At 46.3% G+C, this 23,457-nt stretch overlaps 1 protein-coding gene across 1 annotated transcript in view; it reads right to left on the bottom strand.

Moving 5' to 3' along the window:
- DIP2B (disco interacting protein 2 homolog B) overlaps positions 1-23,457 on the bottom strand; it is a 104,323-nt gene that overhangs the window by 37,912 nt on the left and 42,954 nt on the right. Inside the window, exons 3-6 of the mRNA XM_025212435.1 lie at positions 13,574-13,702; positions 10,822-10,947; positions 4,591-4,803; positions 2,151-2,301 (exon numbers count right to left, since the gene is read on the bottom strand). Of these exons, the coding sequence (XP_025068220.1) occupies positions 2,151-2,301; positions 4,591-4,803; positions 10,822-10,947; positions 13,574-13,702 (619 nt within the window). The remainder of the gene's footprint in view (positions 1-2,150; positions 2,302-4,590; positions 4,804-10,821; positions 10,948-13,573; positions 13,703-23,457) is intronic.

Raw genomic sequence — 23,457 nt, 5'->3', positions numbered from 1 at the left:
GGAAAGAGTTCAGCTAATCAAAGGATTTACCATTCCTACTGTGCTTTTTATCTTGATTCTCATCCCAAGGAATTACCCCCTTCTACAGGATGACTGGGCACACCAGAACCGGCCCAGTCTTAATGAGAGAGACCAGCGCAAGCTGCAGTGATTAGACTTCTTCTGCGTTTACCAAGGGGGCAGAAGCTGCTAGGAACCAAGAGCCATTTTGATCTTTTCCTCCCATTCCAAAGCCTCATTCCCATTGGTCTTTAATCTATTACATGCGTTGTGGAACATGTCGTGCAACCCGACATCAGTCTGCAATACAAACCAACTGTAAGTGCGCAACGGGGCCAGCAGAGGGTGCTGTCACTGCAAGCACAGATACCACCCTTATCCATTGGGTAAGCACTGAACAAGACTATCTAGAGAGGCTGTGGAATACCACCCTTGAAACTAGTTAGACAAACACTAGGATGATTTAGATGGGGATGGTCCTGCCTTGAGCAGGGGGTTGGAATAAATGCCTCCAGAGGGCCTCGCCAGCCCTACTTTTCTATGATTCTGCCCCAAAATCTTATGCCAAGTAACTCGCAACCAGTGCTGTCAACTCCTTGGTAGCAAAACAGTGTGTTTTCATCCCTCTCCCTTTCCCTCTGGGGATTCCAAAACAATGGCATTTTAAAAGCAACAACCTCCCATAAAAAGTATGAACTTTTACCAGAAGATGGTGAGCTGAACAAAGAGGAAGGACAGCAGAGCTTCTAAAAGCTACCTCACTGACTAGATCAGGGTGGGCAGTTATTTCGGGCAGAAAGCCACTTCCCGAGTTTTGGCAAGCTGTCGAGGGCCGCATTTCCCTCTCGGGTGCAGGGAAGCAGGAGCAGCCCCATGGTCCCAGGTCAGAAGCCTCTGCTAGGCAGGGGCTTCTGGTTGGGGAGAGCAGGGTTGGGCAGGTCTTGCTGCTGGGTCCTACTGCCCCTGGCTCTTGTCATCTCTGACAGGCAGCCAGGAGCAAATAAATATTAATTTGTCTACATTTTTTAGGGGCCCTGCAGGCTGGATACAATGGCCTGGCGGGCCAGATCTGGGCCCCCGGCCGTATTTTGCCCACCCCTGGACTAGATGCACCTTCAGTGTACAATTACATATCGCAGTAAAATAAAGGCTGCCTTGAAAATCCCTGCCAAAGAGACTAACCCAGCTTTCTTAAGGTGTTCAGTCCCCCACAGGGAATTCTGCACAGACAGTCTCCACTTGCTGTATGCACTGCCTATAAGCTTCAGCTCTGTCTGTGATGCTTGGCATTCACCAATAAAATGCCAATGGATTTAGTGTTGGAAAGTGCCAGGTAATTCACTTATTGTCAGCCCCGAGTGTGCATTTAGTGTAGAAAATCCATCTGGCAGCAGCACGAGCACCCCACACAGGCCACCTGGCTCTGCCTGCCTCAGCAGTGATTTGTGGGGAGGGAAAAACAAGGGCTCCTTCAATCCTTGCTCATGCTGCGGAGTGCCAGAAGGGCGCCCTGTCTGTGGTGATTATTTCAATCCACTTGTGCATCACACGCTGAATTGAGGAACTCTCCCACAAACTGATTCACTTCAGAGACCAGTCTCAGTCACAGGGCAGGATGAGAAAACACAATCTAGAGGTAATGGCTCTGAGTCATCCAGTCTCCCTAAATGGCAAATCTAACTTAGTTCCAGGCACTTTGGGGAAAGCACTGAACAGATGACTTACTTTCCCCAAGGGCAGGAGGCAGCTAGTCACTAAAGGAGTTTTGATCTTGCTCAGGGTTCTCCGAGTCTAGAAGCTGAGTAAGTCGCTTGCAACAAAAGGAGGTGGATCAAAAAAGACCTGGGTCACTGGAACTGCAGAACCTAGGTGCATTAACCCTGGAGCATGACAGAGAACCTAATTCCTTGCCCCACAAATTTCTTTCTGAGTAGGGAGGAGGCACAGCAGGTTTCTGTAGTGTACACAAAAGTGTAGTAATGCTGACGTTAAAGGCACTTAAAGTTAGTGGGATACAAGTGCAGTCAGAACTGATGTAGATGTCCTACAGCAGCTCAAGACTAGCATTTTCTAATCACATCACTATGGCACAAAGTTCTGCTCCTTCCTCGTGCTCTGGTCTAATTTGTGGCGCTCAGAAGCGTTCCATACCATCAGCAGTGTCCATGAGACTAGACCGGTTAGACCCTTTGTGCATGCCTTTGACAATTCCTGAAGGAGGAAGGTCAATAGTTGCTGGGCGTGCTGAGGAAGAGGATGTGGAGGTAGTTGCAGTGACATCAGGGGGAACGGAGAAATTCTCTAGAAGGGGAAGAAAAATCAAGATTTAATTTAACTAATATTCTTTATTCTAAGTAGCAAATAGTGTCAATTACCAGGCACTGCTCTTGATAACAGAATAATGCTCTGCACTTATATCATTACTTTTAGTAACGCATCTCAAGGAGCTCCCTAAGCATTAATTAAGCACCCCATGGCAGCGTGCCTTATCCATTCTGGTGAAGGAAAAACAAGCGCAGAGATGAACTCACTTTCTCCAAGTCACAATGCAAAGCTGCCAGACCCCAGCACCCAGTCTTCTATTCTACTTCCAAACCAAGCTACATCTTTAGAGACTAGGTACTGTAAAAGAGTTACGTGGGATCAAAATGTGTTTGAGACCGTCACATTCCTAGAAGATAGAACTATACCGCCTGTGCGGCATAATCTGCTAGAATCAGAGGTGTAATAACACCTCACCATGAGTAACTTCCTCCTCAGTGACCTCTTTCTAAACTAAGCAGGAGGGAAAACATTTAATTGTAAACGTAACCCTCTGAAGTAGGTTAAGAAAAGAAAAGTGTTGGGCTGAAATATCATTCAATCTCAACAGCTAAGCACTTAGGCATCAACTGGATGTTCTACTGGTCTCTTTAGCAGCTTCAAAGACAGGGCACACAGTGCTGACAAGAGGTCCCGGCTTTCAAAAGAGATGTAAAGTAGAGGTCCACTTGCAGTGCTTCAAGTGCAAGGCACTTGCACAGCAAAAGTGTTACTTCTGATCTTCCTTCCTTTAGGTAAGGATTTTTTGTTTCTAGGTAGTTCCTGTGTATTTTTACTTGGTAAAATACACAGAATCCAAGTATGTTTACTTGGATTCCCAAGGACAGCAGGACAGGAACTCCCCTCCTACACACCTGGGGAAGTATGACAATAGGAAAAGCTCATTTTGGACAGAGCTCCTCAGTTCAGTGGAAACAAAGACCTCGGTTTTGTTCGCACCTGAGCAAGCAGATGCATTTTTACTGTTCTTCAAAGAGCTCACCAACAAAACGGCACAGGCCAGAATTCGGATGCATTCGGTTTTAGACGATTCCACAAGATGATCTTCTTGTTTGTTCCCATGTTGCAGATAGTTATTATAAAAACATTATTTAAAACTAATTTACCTTCGAATGTTGTTGAACATCATTTGGAAAGTACTAAAAAAGTTCTGTTAGACGCTAAATGTTCAGGACTTGAAGAGCAGGTAACCCTAATTCATCATCAGAAGCTGATTTTGCAGTGGCATTTCTTTTCTGTATTCCCCAGTTTAACACGTGCCTCTATGCTTTAGTAAGGTATTAATTATACTGACTATGTTTTATGGACAATTTCCCAGGTTTTCCATTTCAGAAATGACTTGCATCCCAGTACAGAGCCAAACAAAACCACCAGCAATATAAAACATCAAAGAAGGAAAGGAAAGTGAAGCAATTAAAGACACCAACACTTCTATGCATTGCTTGTCCCAAACCAATTAAGCCAAAGCACAGAGCACACAGACACAGATATGCCCCTGGGATGCAGTAATATCCTGAAGAGCATATATAAAAAGGAAAGACATACAAAGGAGCAAAACACACCCTGCAATTTCAAACAGAAGCATCAGCAGCAGGGAACACCTCAGAGCATCAAAAAACTGAGCCTGGGGTATCCAGATCTGTAGTTTCCCCCTCCCCTCCATCTCGGGAACATGGACAGCTAAAGCAGGAAAAAAATCTGCGTCGGATCTTTAATCTGTGCTGTGGCAAGTCTCTGGTGACTGTCAGGGCACATGTTTAGTCTCCTCTTTTTTACTCAATAAATATTAAAAATGCTAGATTATAAGCACCTGTAGTGCAGGTAGTTTTCTTCAAAAGCAAAATATTCCCCAACTATTTAAAGAAAAGAATCGACATGACATTGCAGAACATGAAGGCCAAAATCACCCTGTGCAGTTGGCAGCATGATTTGTGCAAATAGTAGGGTCAAGTAGCTGTAGACATAAGCAACACCAAAACGCAGAAAGCAAGCTCTGCCTGCCAAACAGGTCTGTACCGTCACTGCATCTGTGGGACCCCTTCTCTAGCAGCGCACTCCTGCTCCCCTTCACCAGCAACATTTCCACTTCTCTAACCTCCTGGGCCAAGCTTAGTGCTGGTGCAACTCCACTGAAGGCCAGTGAGTTCTGCCAAGGCTGAATGATACCTTACTCCAAATTCCCCTTGGACAACTGGGAACGCTACCTTTATGAATACAGAGGCTGTGCTCAAAGTGCTTTTAGTTTTGCTGTTCATACCCAGCTCCTACCTATTCGAGTATTGGCAAATACATCAGCTAGTGACCCACTGGTCCCTTTTCCTTCTCCATGGGACAGTGTAGAAGATGCAGATGAAGATGTGGATGACCCCTGAATAGATCGGTTGATCCAAGACTCAGCATTCTGTAAGCTCTGATGCAATGCAGCAGAAAGAGCAGCCTGGCGCCTTAGTGACCCCTCGTCCTCGGATGCAGAAGATGTGTCTGTGTGGAATCAGAAAAGAAAATCTAGCCTCTTAGGGAAGCACAATGCACTCAACATGCTCTCTTTGCAATTGAAATATCATTGACAAAGGCTCCACATCTCCTAACACAGAGGACTTGCTTTACAGACTGTCGACAAGGTTACATAGCCAAAACAAAGGTAAAATTGGTTAAAGCAAGCGCACATCCTCAGCGTGAATCAATGCGCTCCTGTTCAAAAAGAAATGCTTACAAAAACATTCAGACATCAGTTAGACAGTTATCCCTGAAAAGGCAGGCCCAGCAGTTCAAAGCTTCATCCCTCATTGCCGCTGCATTCAAACGCTCTATGGAACCAGCTGCTGTGCCACTGAGCATCAGTTATTCTGAAATGGAAAAGGTGGTGTCAGAATCAGTCTTTGGAAAGCACAAGTTTGCTTGGAGACCTGGAAAAGATCTATACTGCCATCACTGTGTTACAGGAATCCAGCAGGGAGTAGCACCTTTACGTTCCTCAGCACCTAAGGCTGTTCATGTGCACACAGTTTTGCTGATGCACATGGGTCCATTTCAACTGATCCTAGGAGGGGAAAAAAAATCATAGAACAGGAGACTACATCCCACACTTGCAAGGGGACAGACATTTCCTCTATTTGAAGTCTATGGACAAACAATTCAGACATCATAAGGGATCTTGCATTATTTACTACTTATACAGTAACATAAAGGTGCATGGTGCTATATATAAACTTACATTAAGCTTTGGCTTCAAATACTTCTGTGTTCGGGTAAGTGACTGGCTGCCCATAATCCTAAGCCTTAGGAGGCTCTTTTAAGTCATAAATCAAACTGTTAAATCACACCTACCCTCTCGGCATAGCAGGATCCAGTGCCCCGCTGGAGTCTGAGGCGCACACTGCAAACCGACAGCCAGTTCTAATGCCAGCATTGATTTGTTCAGCACCCACGACACACGATGTGCCAGTCCCGTACAACTAAAACAAAGCTGGGACCCATGCAGCCGAGCTGAGCAGCCACTCAACCAACAGGAAGAGTGATCAACAGGGAGGCCAAAATTAGCCAGAGGTGAAATGGCCCAACAGAAAGAACGTGCACAGAGATGCAATGAGTGGAGTCATGCAAGCGGGGTCGGTTCCACAAAATAACTTCTTGGTCAATAAGATCCAATTCAGATGGAAACTCAAGACCAGAGGTTGCTGCCTTGCAGTGGCTGTTGAAACAGGCTTCCTAGGCAACTCAAAGGCCAGGGCCTGTGTGCTACACAAATAAGGTCAGAGATATTGCTTACTGGTAACCAGTGCAGATCCCAGAGGGCAGTGCCACTTCGCTGCCCCCACAACAGGAGCAGCCAGGCAACTACGCCATTTCTATTATGCTACCTTTCTTTTCTTTTTTTCTTTTTTAAACAAATTCGAAGTTGGGAAAGCAGGTCAAACCCAAACGGAAGTACAGGTCCAGGACAAGGCGAGTTCTCAAGGTAGAATTGTAGGTGTTATCAAGTCCTTGCCCCAAAACTCAAGGACACAAACGGAAGGGCTCTCACTGCTTCCTACTGGGCTCTGGATCAGGCCCCAAATAAAGAACATGAACCCATGCAGAGAGGGCTGGCACGGGCGACAGCACCTAAAACAACATTCATCATGCTGAAAAATGATGAAAACAAATCCAGTTAGAGAATGAGACCTGAAGACACCACAAAACGGAGAGCACAGAAGCATGGTTCAGTGCACTGGTGATTCAGACGAGCAGCTGCGCCCCTCCCTGCCATGCTGAAAATTAATCTTGCTATTCACAGTAAACACAGAACTGTAAGTCAACCTCTCAACGAAAATACATTTCCAGTGAAATAAACTCAAAGTGGAATTCATTAAATGAGGAAAGACTTTTGCACCTGTGGAAGGAATCATCTGTCAGACTATACACATGTAGTTCCCAGGCTCAGCCTTGACCTACAATAGTAAATTGACCCCATCAAGTGGTTTTATTTTTGTTGTAACCTAATGCACAGACATCTGAAATTAAAATAATTTGAGCTGAGAAGGGCAGCAAAACTGGCTTTAGGTTGCTGGGTTTGTAGCCCACTGGTTTCATTAAGTCTTTTTATTGGATCAATTTTGCAAGCAGGTGTATTGTTTCGATTCAATTCCCTATTTTGCTAGTCCTTTAAAAAGAATTTGTAATGAATTAAAATAGCTTCTCGGGAAGCCTGCTATCATTGAGGAAACTGGTGTCCTTTCCTCGTGATACTACTAGACACAGCTGAGCAGGTATTTCAGCAAACACAGGGGGCACTTGAGGTGCTAGAAAGATTAATATGTTCATGCATAGCATATGCATTTTTCAGCATGTGGTCTAAACTGATTAGCGTTTCAGTACCGTTTTGCCAGCTGAAAGGATTTTCCAGACCTAGAAGAACGATCTATACACATGGTGTTTTCATAAAGTGTGTTATGGGGCAAGTAAACATATTGTAACCTATTTGTCACTGATGACAGGGAGAGAAGGGAGGGTGGAGGAAGTTTCTTGGTGGGGGAGTTGATCTACAACTGCAGGAGAGAGTAGCCCACTGATGCAGAACCAGAGAAAACCCCATTTGCAAACATCTGAGTGGTACAAAAATCCCAAACCTGCCACACTCACAGAAGCCTCCGAGTACGACTGTCGAGCAGGCAGCATTTGGAACTGGAAATGCTTCGTATGAACCTCACTGCATTTGGTATTTGCCACCTGGCCTACAGCCTGACAGGCACCTTCCACCCTTGTGATTTAATAATATATTTTAGACAGCATCTAAAGCAAATACTGCTTAACAGAACAGAATTTCTACAGTATACGTAACATATTTGCTTACTTTTCACCAAGCGAGAATAGCAACGGATATGAAAATGTAGCTCAAAACCTTTTTGGTTTTAAAAGTCATCTTGAAGGCTGACTGCAGCTCTGGCAAAGTTTAGCTTATGTGCATCTTTTAAAAGATTATATAATGCATTCTGCTAAAACACAACATCTAAATAATTTAAAATTCAGACTCGGCTCTGTGCCAAGAGAGTCCATGGGAAAGATTTGCCTGAAATTTTAAGCAGGTGGTTTAGTGCTGAATGCTATGATTTCCACAAAGCCGGGGAACACACTGGTTTTATTAACTTCATTGAGTTTCAAAACGAGCATGTAGCAACTTTCTGTTTTCTTGGCGTCAGCTACTCCACTGCCACACACACACAATCAGCATCCCTAGGACAACGTGGAAGAGGTGTAAGGAACCCAAGTCACTGCCGATGCTTTGTTAAAGAAAGTTACATGGAGAAATTTTCCATCCCAGTTTTGAGACCCTTTTTCCAAACCACTCCCTTCCTCTGCCAAGCTATTAGCATGGACTTCATGTCATGAACTGCAGTGTTCTGACTCATTACAGTCAGTAGCTTGATAAGAGCATATCAGTCTGAATCCTCAGATATGATTAAAACCTGCTCTCTCCATCTGCTGCCTGGGAAGAAAAACTGTAACCCAAATATCTGGACTGGTAAAGAAGACTGAAAGGAAACGGCTTTGAACTTTGTGTCCCTGGAAGGTGACGGAATTATGGCCCTAGAGGCTAATCTTTGAGCTGTTCACAACAAGGTTCAGCACAAGCAGTGAGCAAACTCTGTGCACAAACGGCCCAGAGTAGCACTGATCTTCACGGGGAATTTGGTCCTCAACTGTCAGGTTTTCACCATAGTTTTTTTTCCTGATTTTCCAGATGCCCATTCCCAAGGAACTGGGCCAGGTCCCTTTCCAATTCATTCAGGCCACCAGAAAGACATCGCCTCTGCTGAATGAACAGAATGCTTCCCTCATTATGACTTGGGCATGGCGAAGTGGTACAGGACACGGGGTTCAGACCTGCTTTTCCCTTTCACCTCTCCCCACTGGCCTGAACTGTCACATCCTTCAGAAGAGCTAGACCCCAGAGCCTACGAAGTGCAAATCAGCCACCAGTCACTGACTATGCAGCTGCAAATCTCCCTTTCTTCAAGGCTGTGAGCCAGGCCCTGAACTCTGGCCCTAATTGCAGACAGCCCTGCCAGCTAGCATGAAATAATTCCAGACTAGATGGAGTTTGCTGGTGCTTTACTATTTAGATGGGTTATCACCACTTCAACCCACTGCATGAGTCCATGCAAGCTTCTGGAATAGTGCAGAGCAAGCTGCGTGCGCACAGGTGCAACAGGACTCAGCGCAGAAAGGAAAGCTGGCAGGATTTTAATCCTGGTTGTGCATACTGCTGTGTTTGTTAACGTGTTGATCCACATGAATGACTAATATCTATGCACAAAGAACCCTTACAAAGGAGAAGCTGAGGTAATAACCTCATGACATTGGTGAATGATTTCAAGCCATAAAGAAAAATGAGATGGCAGCAATTCAAGCTATCTGAAAGAATTTGAGTATCTACACAATTAGGTCACAAATACTGACAAAGAGCTCAGGAGCCTTCGACCAAGCTAAATGCTTTAAATTCCCCACCCCACAAGATGCTGCTTTTTTTTTTGACAAATGCACACAGACAACATGAGGTTCATTAGCTGCTCCCAGCTGTCAACAGGGGATTGAGGTTGGGGAGAGGAGATGTTTAACGACACTGAACTTTAAAGGCATAATAACTGTGAGGGGAGTAAGGTTTAATGAAGGGCATTACCCACTCGGGGACTAATAATGGACAAGCGCCTTCAGATTAGATATCACAGAAAGAACAAGCCAGACAACATTAAGGAGGAAGGCAAGAAAGGGAGCACGTATAAAACGGTACCCCCGTGGACAAGGCTACATACAATCCTAATGCAAGGTCGCGATGCTTGTGAGCAGGACAGCGGACGGGTGAGGGAGCTGAAGTGATGCTAATTACAAACCAGCAAGCGTAAGATTGCTTTTGAGTTGCAGATTTTTTCACAAGGCCCATTGATGCCTTTTACACAAAGCGTCTCACATACCACGCAGGAGATGTTCATCAGGCTGACGCGGCAGAGGGGCAGGCGCAGCGGTTCCCTGCCAGTAGTAAATGCCGTGATCAGACCCGAAGTCTAACAGAGAGGCTTGTCATCTGCCTCGCTGCACCAGGCCCTGCGCGTGCGTAGGAGTGGGACACCTGACCGTCTGCCAGTTGGTGCAGTGATTTTTTTCTTGTTTCCTGGTCTAGTTTCTGGATCGTGATGAGTACGCAGCTGTAACTCACTAGTTAAAGATAACCCCAAGACAGCTCCTACACGAATAAACTGCAGGCTCAAGAGGTCGGGTTTTTTTAGTTTTGTTTTAACAAAAGTTAATTGTTTAGTGTTAGCAACCAAGTGAGCAAACTGCGTAGCGCTGTGTAAAACCATCACCCAGAGGTTATGGTATTGTTGGCATCAGCACAAACACTGATGTGACATTGTATTTCCAGCCCTTCACCCTACGCACAAAGATGCCTGAAACGTGGAAAAGTGTATGTATTAATATTTGATGAATCCATACCAGGACTAGCAAGAGATCTGAACAGCGAAGGGATAGGAAGGGAGAAGGGCCCAAACGTTTTGGTATCCCATTAAGTCCATGCCCAAGAAAGGGACATCAGTGGAAATTACTAATTACACTTTAAGAAACTAGCACCTGCTTTTGAAAGCTATGTACTTGGACAGAAAGGCAACATGGGTGTTGTTTTAACACTTTATAAACCAAAAGACTCAGACCATGATCAGGAAAGTAAAAGAGGAGCTCTTAATTCAAAAAAGGCTGCTTAGCTCTTGCCAGTTAACTCTTTAAGAGGCCCCGAGGAGTAATCATTTTCACCTACTATAAAACCCCGCTGTGGTATCAGCTTCAGGAAGGATGGCAATTTGACGCATCCCGAGCATGCAAATAACCAGACACTCGTGCATGACACAACAGATACAGAAACGATAGCTAGCGTGGCGCGCAACAGAACCGACAGTCTGGTCTTTTCACAACTTCACACTTTTGGTTAGCAACCGATCCCAAAGAGTGCTCTGTGCAGAGTCTAACCTGGAGGTGTGCAGGCATCAGCTGGCGACTGTACAAATGTGGACCGTCTCTTAGTTGGCATGGGCAGGGCCATCTTCTGTTCCTTATGCTTTGCCAGTGCTGCCTGAACGGCCTCTGTGTGGATATCTGCAAAACGGAAGTTTGGGCACTTAGACTTTCCTATCAATAAAAACATGGGGGGGGGGGGGGGGGGGGAAGACGATAAAAACATTTATGAGGCTTAAAAATGAGTCATTCGCAGGCCTGAGCTAACATCCTGCCTGCCCTTTGGACCTGCATAAATCATGAACTAAACTTTGCCACCCCACAGGTGCCATTTTGATGAAGACAATCACAGAGGCTCCCTGCCAGAGAACAGTATGGTGGCAGAGCCAAGACAGTAACTCAAGAACATCGGGTTAGCGTCCTGCACTAGGAACTGAACCCCACTGTCTCACTAGCAAGTTCAGCTGGCCTCACAACAATTATTTGTTGCCTCTCATCTATCCTGCTTTTTCTGTATCTTGATACGGGGTCAGGCACTGAAACCAGTTAGCCGCTAGGCCAGGCTGCAATACAAGTGTTGCAAGAACCAACACACCGTCCATCCAATCTGCTATGAAACATTTTTAATCTTGTGACATTTAGTTGGATATTGTCTATTATGCTAGGCTAGACAATTCCTACCAAAAGGCCTCTGCAAACCAAACTGGGTCACTTCATGCTCCACAACATCAGAATACAATAGGCCCTTTAACATAAAAAGCCAGACATGCTTTAGGATTTCAGCAGAGCCTGCCCAAAGTTTGAAATGCAACTTCAGAAGAGAACCAGCCTACGGGTTCACGGAAAGAGTTCATGCCCCGATACCACAAACCAACAAGCCTCAAAGTTTCAGAAATCAGATGTTTTCCTAAAGCATGATAAGAGGAATTAAAATCTTATAAAAGTTGTTGCCTCAGAAGGGGGCAGGGGGAAAGAAGAAGTTAAAGAGCATCAGCCAGAAGAAACTGTCAGTGACACGTGCTTTTTTAAATAAAAAGTCTAATGCTTGTATTGTTTAATAAATCAACAGAACTATGAAAAATGCCAGAAAATCACTTTCCCCCCTGCTCTCCAACAGAGGTCAGATTTGTTGTGCAGTCCGAGATGCAGTGCTGTAGGAACGGTGTCAGAGGAGCAGCGGGGAAGCAACCTGGAACCCTGCAGACATGAATGACTACAAAGTGACCTTGAGACTCCAGTGCCAAGCATCTTGGCAGACATCACTGGACTGGTAATGAGAACTGTATTATGGGACGGGAGAGCCTGCAGTGGGGGACAGTGAGTCGAATCAGCAGATTTAAATTGTTTGTATAGGCACTTGAAAACCCTACATAAATCACACTGCACACTACCACAATTAGCAGTGCTGCTGCTAATAGTTTTCCTCTTCTACCGGTCTCCCACCGCAGGCATTCAGTGTACTTCGGAGAAGGGAATTACGTTCCACAATCCCGTGACACGCGGGTACCGTCTCCTTCAGACAGAGAAGGAAACAGGAGAGTGGTGAAGTGGCTTACTCCAGCCCCACACTATTCCCACTCTGACTCATGGCATGAGGGACTCAGTAAAGCTGCCATCAGTGTCTGCAGTTCAGCTGCAAGGGGCTATGAGCTGTGCTCGTCTACTAGCCTAGCGGCTCTGGACAAGTCATTTAAGCCTCCATTTACTGTGCCTGGTGCTGGGGTGCACAGCACCACTGACAGTCCAACTCTGGACACTTGCTTAAACGTCCTCCCATCTGACAACCTGGTCCCTGTCCTGCTTGCCAACCAATGCAGACCTCGGGGGTGGGGAGGGGGGAGTTTGATTAGGAAGCATCTTATTTGTGACAGAATGTTTGAAGCCCGAGTAGACGCTGTTTATACACCACTACGGAGCCCTTCCAAGCTGGAGCATTTCTGACCAAGAGAGTAATTTGGACGAGGCCAGATGCTTACAGCCCCCTCGCAACATGCAGAGCAGCAGAGGCATTGTGACTGGGGAAAAGACGACGTATTACCAAGCACAGTCTAAAGGGACCAATCTACATGAAAGCAACATAGATGCTTGCATTACAAAGTCACCGGAATGGGTATACTGCATACATTCTGCATGCCTCTGGTAATACCAGCGGAGCAGCGTATCTAGCAGGAATTGTGCACACAGACAGAAGGTCAGCTCTTGTTCTTCAGCCTGTAGGGCAGAGGAGCCCATCCATCAGCAGGGAACACAGCATGTCTAAGGAGCAGTGGGTCACTAGCCGCCACTGGTCTGAACTGTATTATGGGTACCCTGTACTGCCAAATGTTGGATTTTTCCCTAGACCAAGTGGCCAAAAGTAAAACACTCCCTGCACTCACTACTTTATCAATTATGCTTACATTGAGCGCCCATCCCTCAAATACAGTCCTGAGCCTACGTCCCTCTACAGATTAAACGGTGGCACTGTCAGAACAGGGATCAGGCGAAAAAATGACTGGAGAGTTGGAGCTCTCCAGCTGTTGAAGAAGCTCCCCAAAAGCCGTCTCCAAAAGTGGGGTAGGACACTTCCACGCGATGTTCAAGCACTCGCTCCCCAAACTCAAGCCAGAATCGAGAGATACTGTCTTCCCCCTTCGCTACCTCCTTCATGCCTACAGGCAAGGTGGGGCTTAGCGCAGAGACCAGAAATTGGCTGGGGTCCTGAGACCACATGGTGGGGTTTCTCACACCAGCAAGGGCATCCGAAGAGCAACTGTCATGTCTTTACCTGAGCGATAGCGTTCATCTCTGGCTCCTCCAGAGCGAGCTCGATGATACTTGGATGTGGATGGTGCTGGAGCGGCAGATGGAGCAGGCGTCTGATTTCTGGGTTCCTTTTGCAAAGCAGGATCGACCCCTGGAAAACAATCCACAATTCTTTCCGATAAGAAAACCCAAACACAGTGCTATTTAGGATGGCATTAAAAAGCTGTTGATATTACAGAATCATATTATCTGTCAAATTATCAGCAGGGAACAAAACAGGCCTTGCACAGTTCGTGACTGAAATTCAAGGTTTCCTGTGGAGCTATTCAGAGATCCTGTTTATGAACTTGTCTAAAAGGACCTTTAGCCCTTGTGCAACCCCCTTCCAGAGACACAATTTACACCGGTCAGCCTGGTTTCACAGCATTAAACCACTGTGCTTTTTAGAAACTGCAACCCCACAAGAATTAAACTGGCTTCCTGAGGGGTAAAAAAGGTTTTCCACCAAGACAGAAATCTAAAAATTGAATGATACGAGAAAAATATATATTAAGGAAAGTCTCATCTTTCACAATAGTTTTTATTACCCCAAAATCATAATGTACAATACTTAAAATGGTTTCCGTAATTAGCTAAAAAGCTTTAAAACGTCCTACTTCTAGCGTGTGATCTTCAAATCACGAAGTCCAATGCTGGCCTAATGGTTTAGAAGAGAAAAAACTTACCCTTGCAAGCAAATGCAACGCAAAAGGGCTATAAAAATGGCACTGCACTGTTCCTCTGGCAAAAAGGCAGTCTATTTAAAAATAGCCAAATGCATTTTGAGTGAACGAGTGATCGAAATAGGCTATTTTTACTGATGGGTCACATACAATAAACAGGAAGGAAATTGATTCTTTCACAAAGACATCTTGTCTTGCAGAACTAAAACAAAGGGTAATCCAGCTCGGTTTACTAGGGAGGACTTGAAAAGGAGAGTTTAGCACTTTAAGCCTGGGATGAAATCCTGACCCGGTGAAGCCAATGACTGTTTTGCAACTCACTAAAACGGGGCTAGGATTTCACCTCGGGGATCCGGGCTCCTGGGTTCTATTTTTGTTCTGCTGTCGCCTTGCTATATGATTATGGTTGAGTCACTTCACCTCCGTGTGCTCCAGCTCCTCTCTATGTAAAAGCATTATATACAAATGCAAAATACATCATGGTTCAGTAATGGTTCCCTTTTACCCTGAATTATGAACAAGGTATGTAATTTTCATGTTAAACGCGCTTTGCCATGACTGTGCCAACATGATTACTCAAGGCTGATCAGTCCGTGAATGCAGTGCTGTAATTACAGTTTTCTACTGTCACTTTAGCTGCTAATTAATGGTCGCACATGGTATCAGATCAATGCTGCATGAAAAGAGGAGGATTTACAATAACAGATCAAACTGCTTTAGTAAGTAAATAACAGGGTTCCAAAATTGGCCAGAAATCCCAAAAGATAACTTTTTCTGTAGCCTGGCAGTTCAATGGGTGACTACAGAATTTATGCAGGAGCATTATGGGATGAAACCCGAGAAGCCCACACACGTTTTGGGGCCACCAAGTTCGGCTTGGGTTTTTGTCATTCGGCAGGAAAATGGACTCAGTGGCAGCCTCCAGCTGAAATGCAAGTTATCAAGCATAAAAACAGCTTTCAAATGAGCACTTTTATATTCACCACTTCAAAAGTGCCCATCCTGAGGGTTTCAATGCTGCGCAGCCAAGACACTGGATGGCCACTGTGGAGACCCAAGCATCAGCAACCGCATCCTTATATATATATCTCCATCCACTCGCAGGCACTCCAACACCAAGGTAAAGGATGCTACGTAAAAATGCAGGGCTGTCTGCACAAGACCTTGCTAGCAGTAGACTGGCGTAATTATGCTGCTGTACTTAAACCTGTACAACTCTTTGTGGACCCTTATTCGAGCAGTCTGCCATTGCTCTAATTCTGGAGTAAGGGGAGAGGCAATCTGAGCTTCTGCAATGATACTGCTGGAGAAGCAACAAATGCCTTGATCCTGCTGCTTCCCAAAGCTCACAAGATGGCTATGTTATTTGTGCAGGACTTTCAGGATGTGATTTTGCAAAGAAGCCTAAGAGCTTGGCTCTCAATTCCTACCGAATCTATCAGATTTGAACTCCCTCAGGTTACTTTGAAAATCCTAGCATTTAACACCCAGAAGCTGTAGAGGTTGGTGTGGTTAGGGCAATCGCTAATCCGGCATCTGTCTGGAGTGATTTCATCTTGACCTAACTTTTCAAACCCACGGCCTCCGTCTTCTAAATAAAACTTTTAGCTCAATTTGTAATGGGCAATTGCACACTGCCCACACTGTGCTTTCAGGACATCAGAACCAACGCTGCAATGGCAGAAATATGGTACAAAACATTTTACATTAAGCATGGTCAGTTCAAGGGCACTTTCTGTATACCTTGCCTTGAAAGCCACAGGGACACCATGATTTCTGTTGGAGATATCAAACTAAATTAACAATACCAACTAACTACTCTATCATGCATGATCAAAACTACTTTCCAGAAGTATCCTATTGTATATGAAGGAACATGATCTATAGAAGGTATTGCGGAATGGCTTCAAGAGGGCCTCGAGTCTTTAGAATAAACACCAATCCTCTTCATTATAACTCCTGGCGAACGTCCGGTAGTCAGCACTTCATTTTTCTTTAAGAAGTGTGTTCTGAGACTTTCAGAGTCCGAACACACAACCACGCTGAGGGCCTGCAAACATTTCTGTTACAGTATCGTTGCACATAATGCCAGGTTGCACTATAACCCCTGGCTGCACAAAGACAGGAGCATCCACAAGCCACAGGCTGCAAAGCGAGCAAGGATGGTTCTGTGGCTAAAGTACAGGCAGGGACTGTCAACCCGGGGACCTGGATTTAAGGGGAGACGTTACACATAGATGACAAACCAACTTGTCATCTTTGCAAAGGGTGCCAGGGCTCACCTGCTTGTCTGTTCTTTTTAAAACCAGTATGAACATGCAGCTGAATGCTAACTCATCGCCAGACACTGGCTTCTATCCAGCTCAGGTTAGTAGTCTTCAAAAATTACCACCTGGTGCAACGTCAAGAGCTGGTATGTTGTGTTTGGTGGTCTGACTCTAGTTCTGCACCCCTGTCCCCCACACCCAACACACCCTACAGCGTACGCTTTGTTAGAGGCCTAGAGAGTTTGCTCCCCAACTCTGCACCTCTAGCCGCTGATGGAGGTGCACTGAGGAAGCTGTTAGCACCCCGCTGCCTGTGCTGTATCACTTTGGCGGATGAAGAGCATTTCCACCTTGTGGGCTGTTACTCCAGTATTTTTCAAGAAACACCAACTTCAAACAAAGAGTGCTGCTGATTTTAAAACATTTACACGGGGAATCTGGAATCTCAATGAGAGGATGACCGCTGCAGAAAAGCTGAATCCACCGATTAGAAGAGGTTGCTGGCCGTAGCTTTAAAGCAACACATGGACTTGTGCTTTCCCAGGCTCCCACATAAAAACCATTACATCTTCTAGTGCCCACTATGGAGCAGACACTTAAACAGTGTAAAGTCCCACTAGGACTTTGCAGCGGCATACAGATCCACGTCACGTAACCAGCTGCAGAATCAAGACCTTAAATTGCATGTTCATCAAGCAGCGGCTGTCTTTATACTTTGTGCGGTGCCAACCACACCATCTGCTTAAATGAATTTAGCATGCAATTCAAACACCAATGACAGTCCAATGCATCTTCCTGGGGCACCCATCTGAACCAGTTACTCTCGTCTTGGATACAAATTATATTAAATGACAGGATGAAGAACTACACTTTGCTTCAGACTCCGCCACGTCTGTCTTCATCATGAACAAAGAAGTGCTGTTCAGATGTAAAGAAACGACAACTTCACAGGCTACCAGAGCAGCTTAGTGCTTCCTGTTCATTTAACAATTTATTTAGGATTAAGTACCCACTAGATGTCAGCAGCACATTTAAAAAGCATTTTTTTAAGTGAATTATTGAATACACATTAATGCCGTGCTTGCAATATGCAAAAGCTTCTCCTTTTTTTCCACAGGACATCACAAGACAAACATGACAGTTCATTTACATAGGGACCAAAATGTATTCATAAATGATGTGACACACCAAGAACAAGCTCTTTTGTTTCGCTGTCGTTCGCATGTAAGAGCATATGAGTACAATCTAACAAAGCATGTGACCGGGATTCACAGAGCGGGGAAGAAGCATAAACTTCCAGTAAATCATATACTGTTATACAGCTTCTCTGACAAAGCACCAGGAGTGAGCTAAGCCTGGCAGATGTTATGTGACTTTATTTAGCATTCCCTTCAGAATAATCCTGCTAGAGCTGCAATTTCTGCTGGCAGCATCTGGTCACACAGGCAGCACCACGGTAGTATTTTAAATGGGTTTTATGGGGTGCTTTAATTGCCATCAGGTTTTAACAAAGTGTGCTGCCCCCTCACTCCTCAGCCAGGGGAAGGGAACGTGTAGATACAATTATTTATATAAAAAGAATCAGTGAAAGATGTCCTTCATGATCAATGACAGTGTCTAGCTGCATGTTAACACTAACAGCAAAGTGAAAGAGGGCCAGATTTATTCAACTCTGCTGCTTAGAAGGAGAAAAAAAAAACAGGTTGACTTCTGAGGCAGGGGGTAGTATTGAACAACGTGTTATGTTTGCCTGGCTGCTCCCTAAATGGCTGCAGCTTCTCCAATTGTAACCTGCAAAGACAGCACAAAAACAGGCTTCTACATTTGGGACTCACAGGTCACCATTTCCTGAACGCAGAAGTAGCCACTTTTAGGAGCTGACAAGCTGCGTCAGGCTCTGGCCGATTGCCGCTTCCACCCCTCTACAGTAGGGAAACCAGGAACTCGCTAGATTTCGGCCTGTTTGGCAGAAACCAGTTCCTCTCAATGTTACCCCCGTACATAACATGTTTTCAAGCAAAGGGGAATGCCAGGTCCCTCAGTTGATCTAGATCCGGAGAAGACCTTGATGACTTGGAGGGCGTAGAAATCGCATCTCCCAGATTGGAATCTTGGCTCTGCTTGTAACTGTGACGCCCGCTCAGACGTAGCAAGGCAGGAGATAATTCCCAAATTATGGTAGAGGCAAGTCTGATCTTGTCAATGGGCGAAACGCTCCCTAAGCCACACTGTACTGGAACACGTGTCCGATTTACAGGGTTAGGCAAAGCTGTGCTTTAATCCCTGGCTACTGGTCCACACTAGCTCCCACCAGGAACAGCACGATGTTGAGAGACTGAAAGGAAAAAGCTAGCAAAATCAATAGTGTTGACCTGCAGACTGGTTAGTAGCATGTGACGCAGAGCCGAGGGGAGCTCTGTGGACTCTTGCATCAAGCTCTGTAGGCTGGGCCAGGACCCCATTGTGCTGGATACTTTAGCAGCTGTGAGCCCTCAGCTCCCAGTCATCCCACTGAGCAGCAGGCCCAGAAACAGCCCCTGCAATTGCTTGTTTGTCTAGAGGTGAAGTCCATTAGCACCAGTAATTTGACTATGTCCTTGTATACCAGGAGTGAGGAAGGAATTCTTTTGTCCAGACCAGTCGACTACCACCTTGTGCTTTCCTTTGGGGCAAAGTAGTTTGTATTTTTAAATGTTTCCCAAATAGTAGAACAATTCTGTTTTGCTTTTTAAATCTTTGATAAACTCGGCCTTGTTCCTAACAGGGCAAGCATGCAAACCAAAAATACAAATATTAGTTAGCAAACAAAAAGCCTTAAGCACTACTCTTGCAAACAAATCATGCAGCTATATTAATAAAGAAAACTTTGGGGGACACGTTATTAACTTTCAGACTTCTACAGTACGCTCTGACTGTCGGGCAATTCAAAGAGAGGTATTAACTACCTGCAAACAATACACAGTCTGCCTCTTCTCAGAGATGTTGCAGAAACCTGGGATGAAGCTAGCTTCCTAGACTCATAAAGGGCCAAGGAGAGAAGTCACACACAGACCGACTGAAGTGATCAGAACCTGGTTTAAACCTGTAACGGAACCTAAATTCAGTGCACATAAACCAGTTTCAAAATGGCTGAAACTGGTTTGACATGTACTGGTTGAATGTAGTACCAGACTTAACTGATTTGGGTCAAACCGGTTTATGCAATGCCTGTCCCAGACCCCTTTCCTGGTTTAAGTTAACCCAGAGTCTCCCAGCATCCCAGTGTGCTCTGCAGCCCTGGGCTGGGCTGGCCCTGCCCCTCTGCTCCCTAACCAGAGCAGGGGTCGGGGCACAGCCAGACGTCTGCCCCTCTAAGGCAAAGTGGGGAGGGAAGAGGTTCATTTCCTCCCCTCCCTCCCCTATCCCACCAGCATGGACCGCAGCCAGGGTCTGCCAGGCAGGGGCGCAGCAGCCCCTGCTAGGCATTTCTCTGCTCGCTGCTTCAGCGGTGGGCGTGTGGCCAGCCCCCACAACAGCATGAAGCAAACGGGGACGGGGGTTTAATTCCCCTCTCTGTCCCCGGTCCCAGCAACATGGACCCCAGCCAGGTTCTGCCTGACCAGGGCACAACAGCCTGTCAGGCAAGGTCCTTCCCTCTCTCTGCTGCAGGGGCAGGGGTGCGGCCAGGCACTGACCGGCATGGCCCCTCGAGATGAAGGGGGCAGGTAGGGGGTGAATTCCCCTCTCTGCCCCTGGGGGACTGCAGCTGAGGTCTGCTAGCCCCGACTGCTGCCTCTGCTGATTGCTCCCTGTGCAGGGCGAGCAGTAGAATAAGCCCCCTCCCTGCTCCCTTCACCAGACGCTGGAGGAAGGGGGGAAATAAACCTATGCTGGCCGGCCTCTGGCTGCACCCCCACCCCTGCTGCAGTGAGGGGGGAGCGCCAGGCAGACCAAAGCTCAGGTCCGTTCTGCTGAGACAGGGAGGGGGGAATTAAACCCCCACCCTGGCCACTTCACTCCAGGCTGCTGCCGTGGCTGGCTACGCTCCTCAGGCCCTGCAGCCGAGGGCTCCCCAGCTTCTGGCCTGAGCCACTGAAGGCATGTGCCTGCATTCCCAGAGTCAAAAGCGAATGTCTGTTCACTTGCAAATTGGTTTGATCTATGCAGGTTAGACTAACCTGTAAAGATTGAATCAAGTCAGGCTCCAGCTTTTTGAATGTCTGTCCCTAGCCTAAAGAGGTAGCTGCGCGTGTACATCTGCTACGGGGGGAAGGGAGAGAAATCTGAATCAAGAGAGGAAAATCCTTTGCAATTCAGACACATCCATGTTCCACTTCCATTACTGTATCATCCATGAGAGGATCTGTGTGTGTGAATCAACTAAGAGTGCAAAATGAGAGCGAGCCCAAAATGTTCTGGAAACATTTCAGAGACACGATAATGGCCAAAACACATAGGTAGACTAAGACACCTGCTTTGTTTGCAAAGTTACTTGCTCCCAGAAGAGATAATCACATGCAAAATCTGCAAGCTGTGCATGCACATTTGATGGATGCCCATGTGACGATCTCCCAGAATGTGGTTTCCTAACGAGTGAGAGAAGGAAGAAAGGGGCAAGAGAATGAATCGACTGTTTCAGAGGTTCTGATAACGAGTGCAATCTCGGTGACCGTTATTTCCTGCACACGAGCAAAAGGATCCTCAGCTTCATCCTTAGAAACTGATTACACAATGCATCATCATGCCACATAGCACGAAAACTCGTTCCACCAGCCTGCGTGCACAAGAGCTGCTAATTTTCATAAACTGTTAGGGGCTGGAAGGGACTTGTATATCATTGGGTCCAGTCCCCCTGCACTAGGCAGGAAAAAACACCTGGGGTCAAGTGACCCCAGCGAGGTGACTGTCCAGTCTCCTCTTAAAGATTTCCAGGCATCGCCACTGGAGGCAGTGTATTCCACAGTCTGGACACCCTGATGGTGAAGGAGCTTTTCCTGGAATTGAACCTGAAGCGCCTTCCAAGAGTTTGTATCCATTGCTCCTGCTCTTCCCCGGGGGTGCCCTGGTGACCAGCTGCTGTCCGAGTTTTTGATGTACTCCCTTGATGTAGAGGTAAGCTGCTACCAAGTCCCCCCTCCACCTTCTCTTCTGTAGGCTGAAGAGGCCCAAGTCCCTCAGCCTCTCCTCGTATGGCTTATCTGATCATATGGGTGGTTCTCCTCTGGACCCTCTCAAGTTTTCCCACATCCTTGTTGAAGTGCGGTGCAAGTTTTGGCAACAAGATCTTCCTGACCCTTTCCTCCAGGCCAGAGAGCTGGAGTAGCACTGCCAGGTCTGCAGCAATCAAAGGGCAGCAGCTCATCAGTCAAATACATCTGAGCCCACAGTAAAACCTGTACGTCACGTTCACTTGACTTCTTCTTGTTCTACCAATTGCTAATTTTCTACTTACAAGTACTCTGCAATATTTTGCAACCAACAGGAAAAACTGTGAAGGAAAATCTGCTATGCATTTTAAGGGGGGTGTCTTGCTTGTACTGTATACTGAGAAATCCCCGTTGCCCACTAACAGAAATAAATCCAATAGGATCTGGAGCTGCCCTCCCAGCAGATACCCAGAACAGATTACCGTATCCCGCCAGCTTTTGTGACCCTTGTACTTCTGACTTGCCTGCTACTATCCAAAACAACAAGTGCCAGGATCCTCCCTGCTAGGAACCAATTTTTAGGCACCATGCTGAGCTAAATGCACCTGCGTTCCCTCTCTACCCTTGTGTCTTCACGTGCTTCCTGGTGTCTAAGACTGGCCACAACCTGAACTGCGCCTCTTCCACCCTTTGCACAAGAGGGCACTTGTAACTTATGCCCAATAAACTTCCCCTTTTCAGCCTCCACCTAGAGGAGCGGTGTACTGCTACGGATGCAGGGGATCCATGCAGAGAGCAAGTTCCTGTACGAGGGAGGACAACGAAGCAAGCAATGAAAAGTCCATCCAGTGGCTCGGTGCACTGCACAGGAGGTTTCCCCTCTCGAGGTGGGAGAAATGTGGCTGCTCTCACCAGAGCTGGCACACCTTCTGAAGCAGCCTAAAAAAAGCATTCAGTCCTCGCTGATGCACTTCAGCAAAACTGGCCTTACCCCCAAAAAACCAGTGCAGTTCAAAGTGGCGAGATCTCCCTTCATCCCACAGGACGGTGTGCCGGTAACCACACACACAAGACCCTCAGGTGACACAGGCTATCTGTTGCTTTTGAAGCTGTTAGTCCAAGGTGTAAATACAAATGGAGGCTGTTCCATGCTATTTTGGTCCTTGCAGAATTCATGTCAACGTTCGTGTCATATTTCTTATTATTTATGAATGGGGACGTCTCAAACTAAGGTTCTACAGAGATGTATTTTAATAGCAGCCAGCCATGAACAGAGCAGCAACTCCAGCACGTAGCGCCATCTCTTCTGAGTGATCGTTTAAAAAAATGGATGCTGCACTCAGAAAATGCATTTTGAGGGATTACATTGCCACTCGACCTCTAAAACAATGTGGGAACTCTTGGAGGCAGCACAGGATACCAAACTGGGCCGGGACAGAATTTGGGAACTGCTTCCTAATTTTGCCTTTGCCTTGCTTCAATATACCATCGGATTTCCTTGTGCCTTATCTCATCCCCCACCCATGTCTGTAAAATGGGGATAACGGAGCAACACAGAGAAAGTCCTTTGAGAGTTCATTGGGTTGTTCCAGTTTTCTCTTCAGAAGAAAAATCCATCTTTTCTTCATTGGAGCAGGAGGAGACCACCGCACCTGGCAACCAACAGCCTGCTCCCCCAGGCTTACTGCAACCCTGATGAAGTCAGCAGGTTTTCCAAAGCAGCGACAGCTGGACCAGCTGCCTCAAAAGAGCCACCAGACTGCAGCACAATGTATCGAAGTCTACCGCAAG

Source organism: Alligator sinensis, unplaced genomic scaffold, assembly GCF_000455745.1.
Source record: "Alligator sinensis unplaced genomic scaffold, ASM45574v1 scaffold1329_1, whole genome shotgun sequence".
Lineage (NCBI taxonomy): Eukaryota > Metazoa > Chordata > Crocodylia > Alligatoridae > Alligator > Alligator sinensis.
The sequence above is the reverse complement of the archived record's forward strand: the minus strand, read 5'-3'. Positions and strand labels throughout refer to the sequence as shown.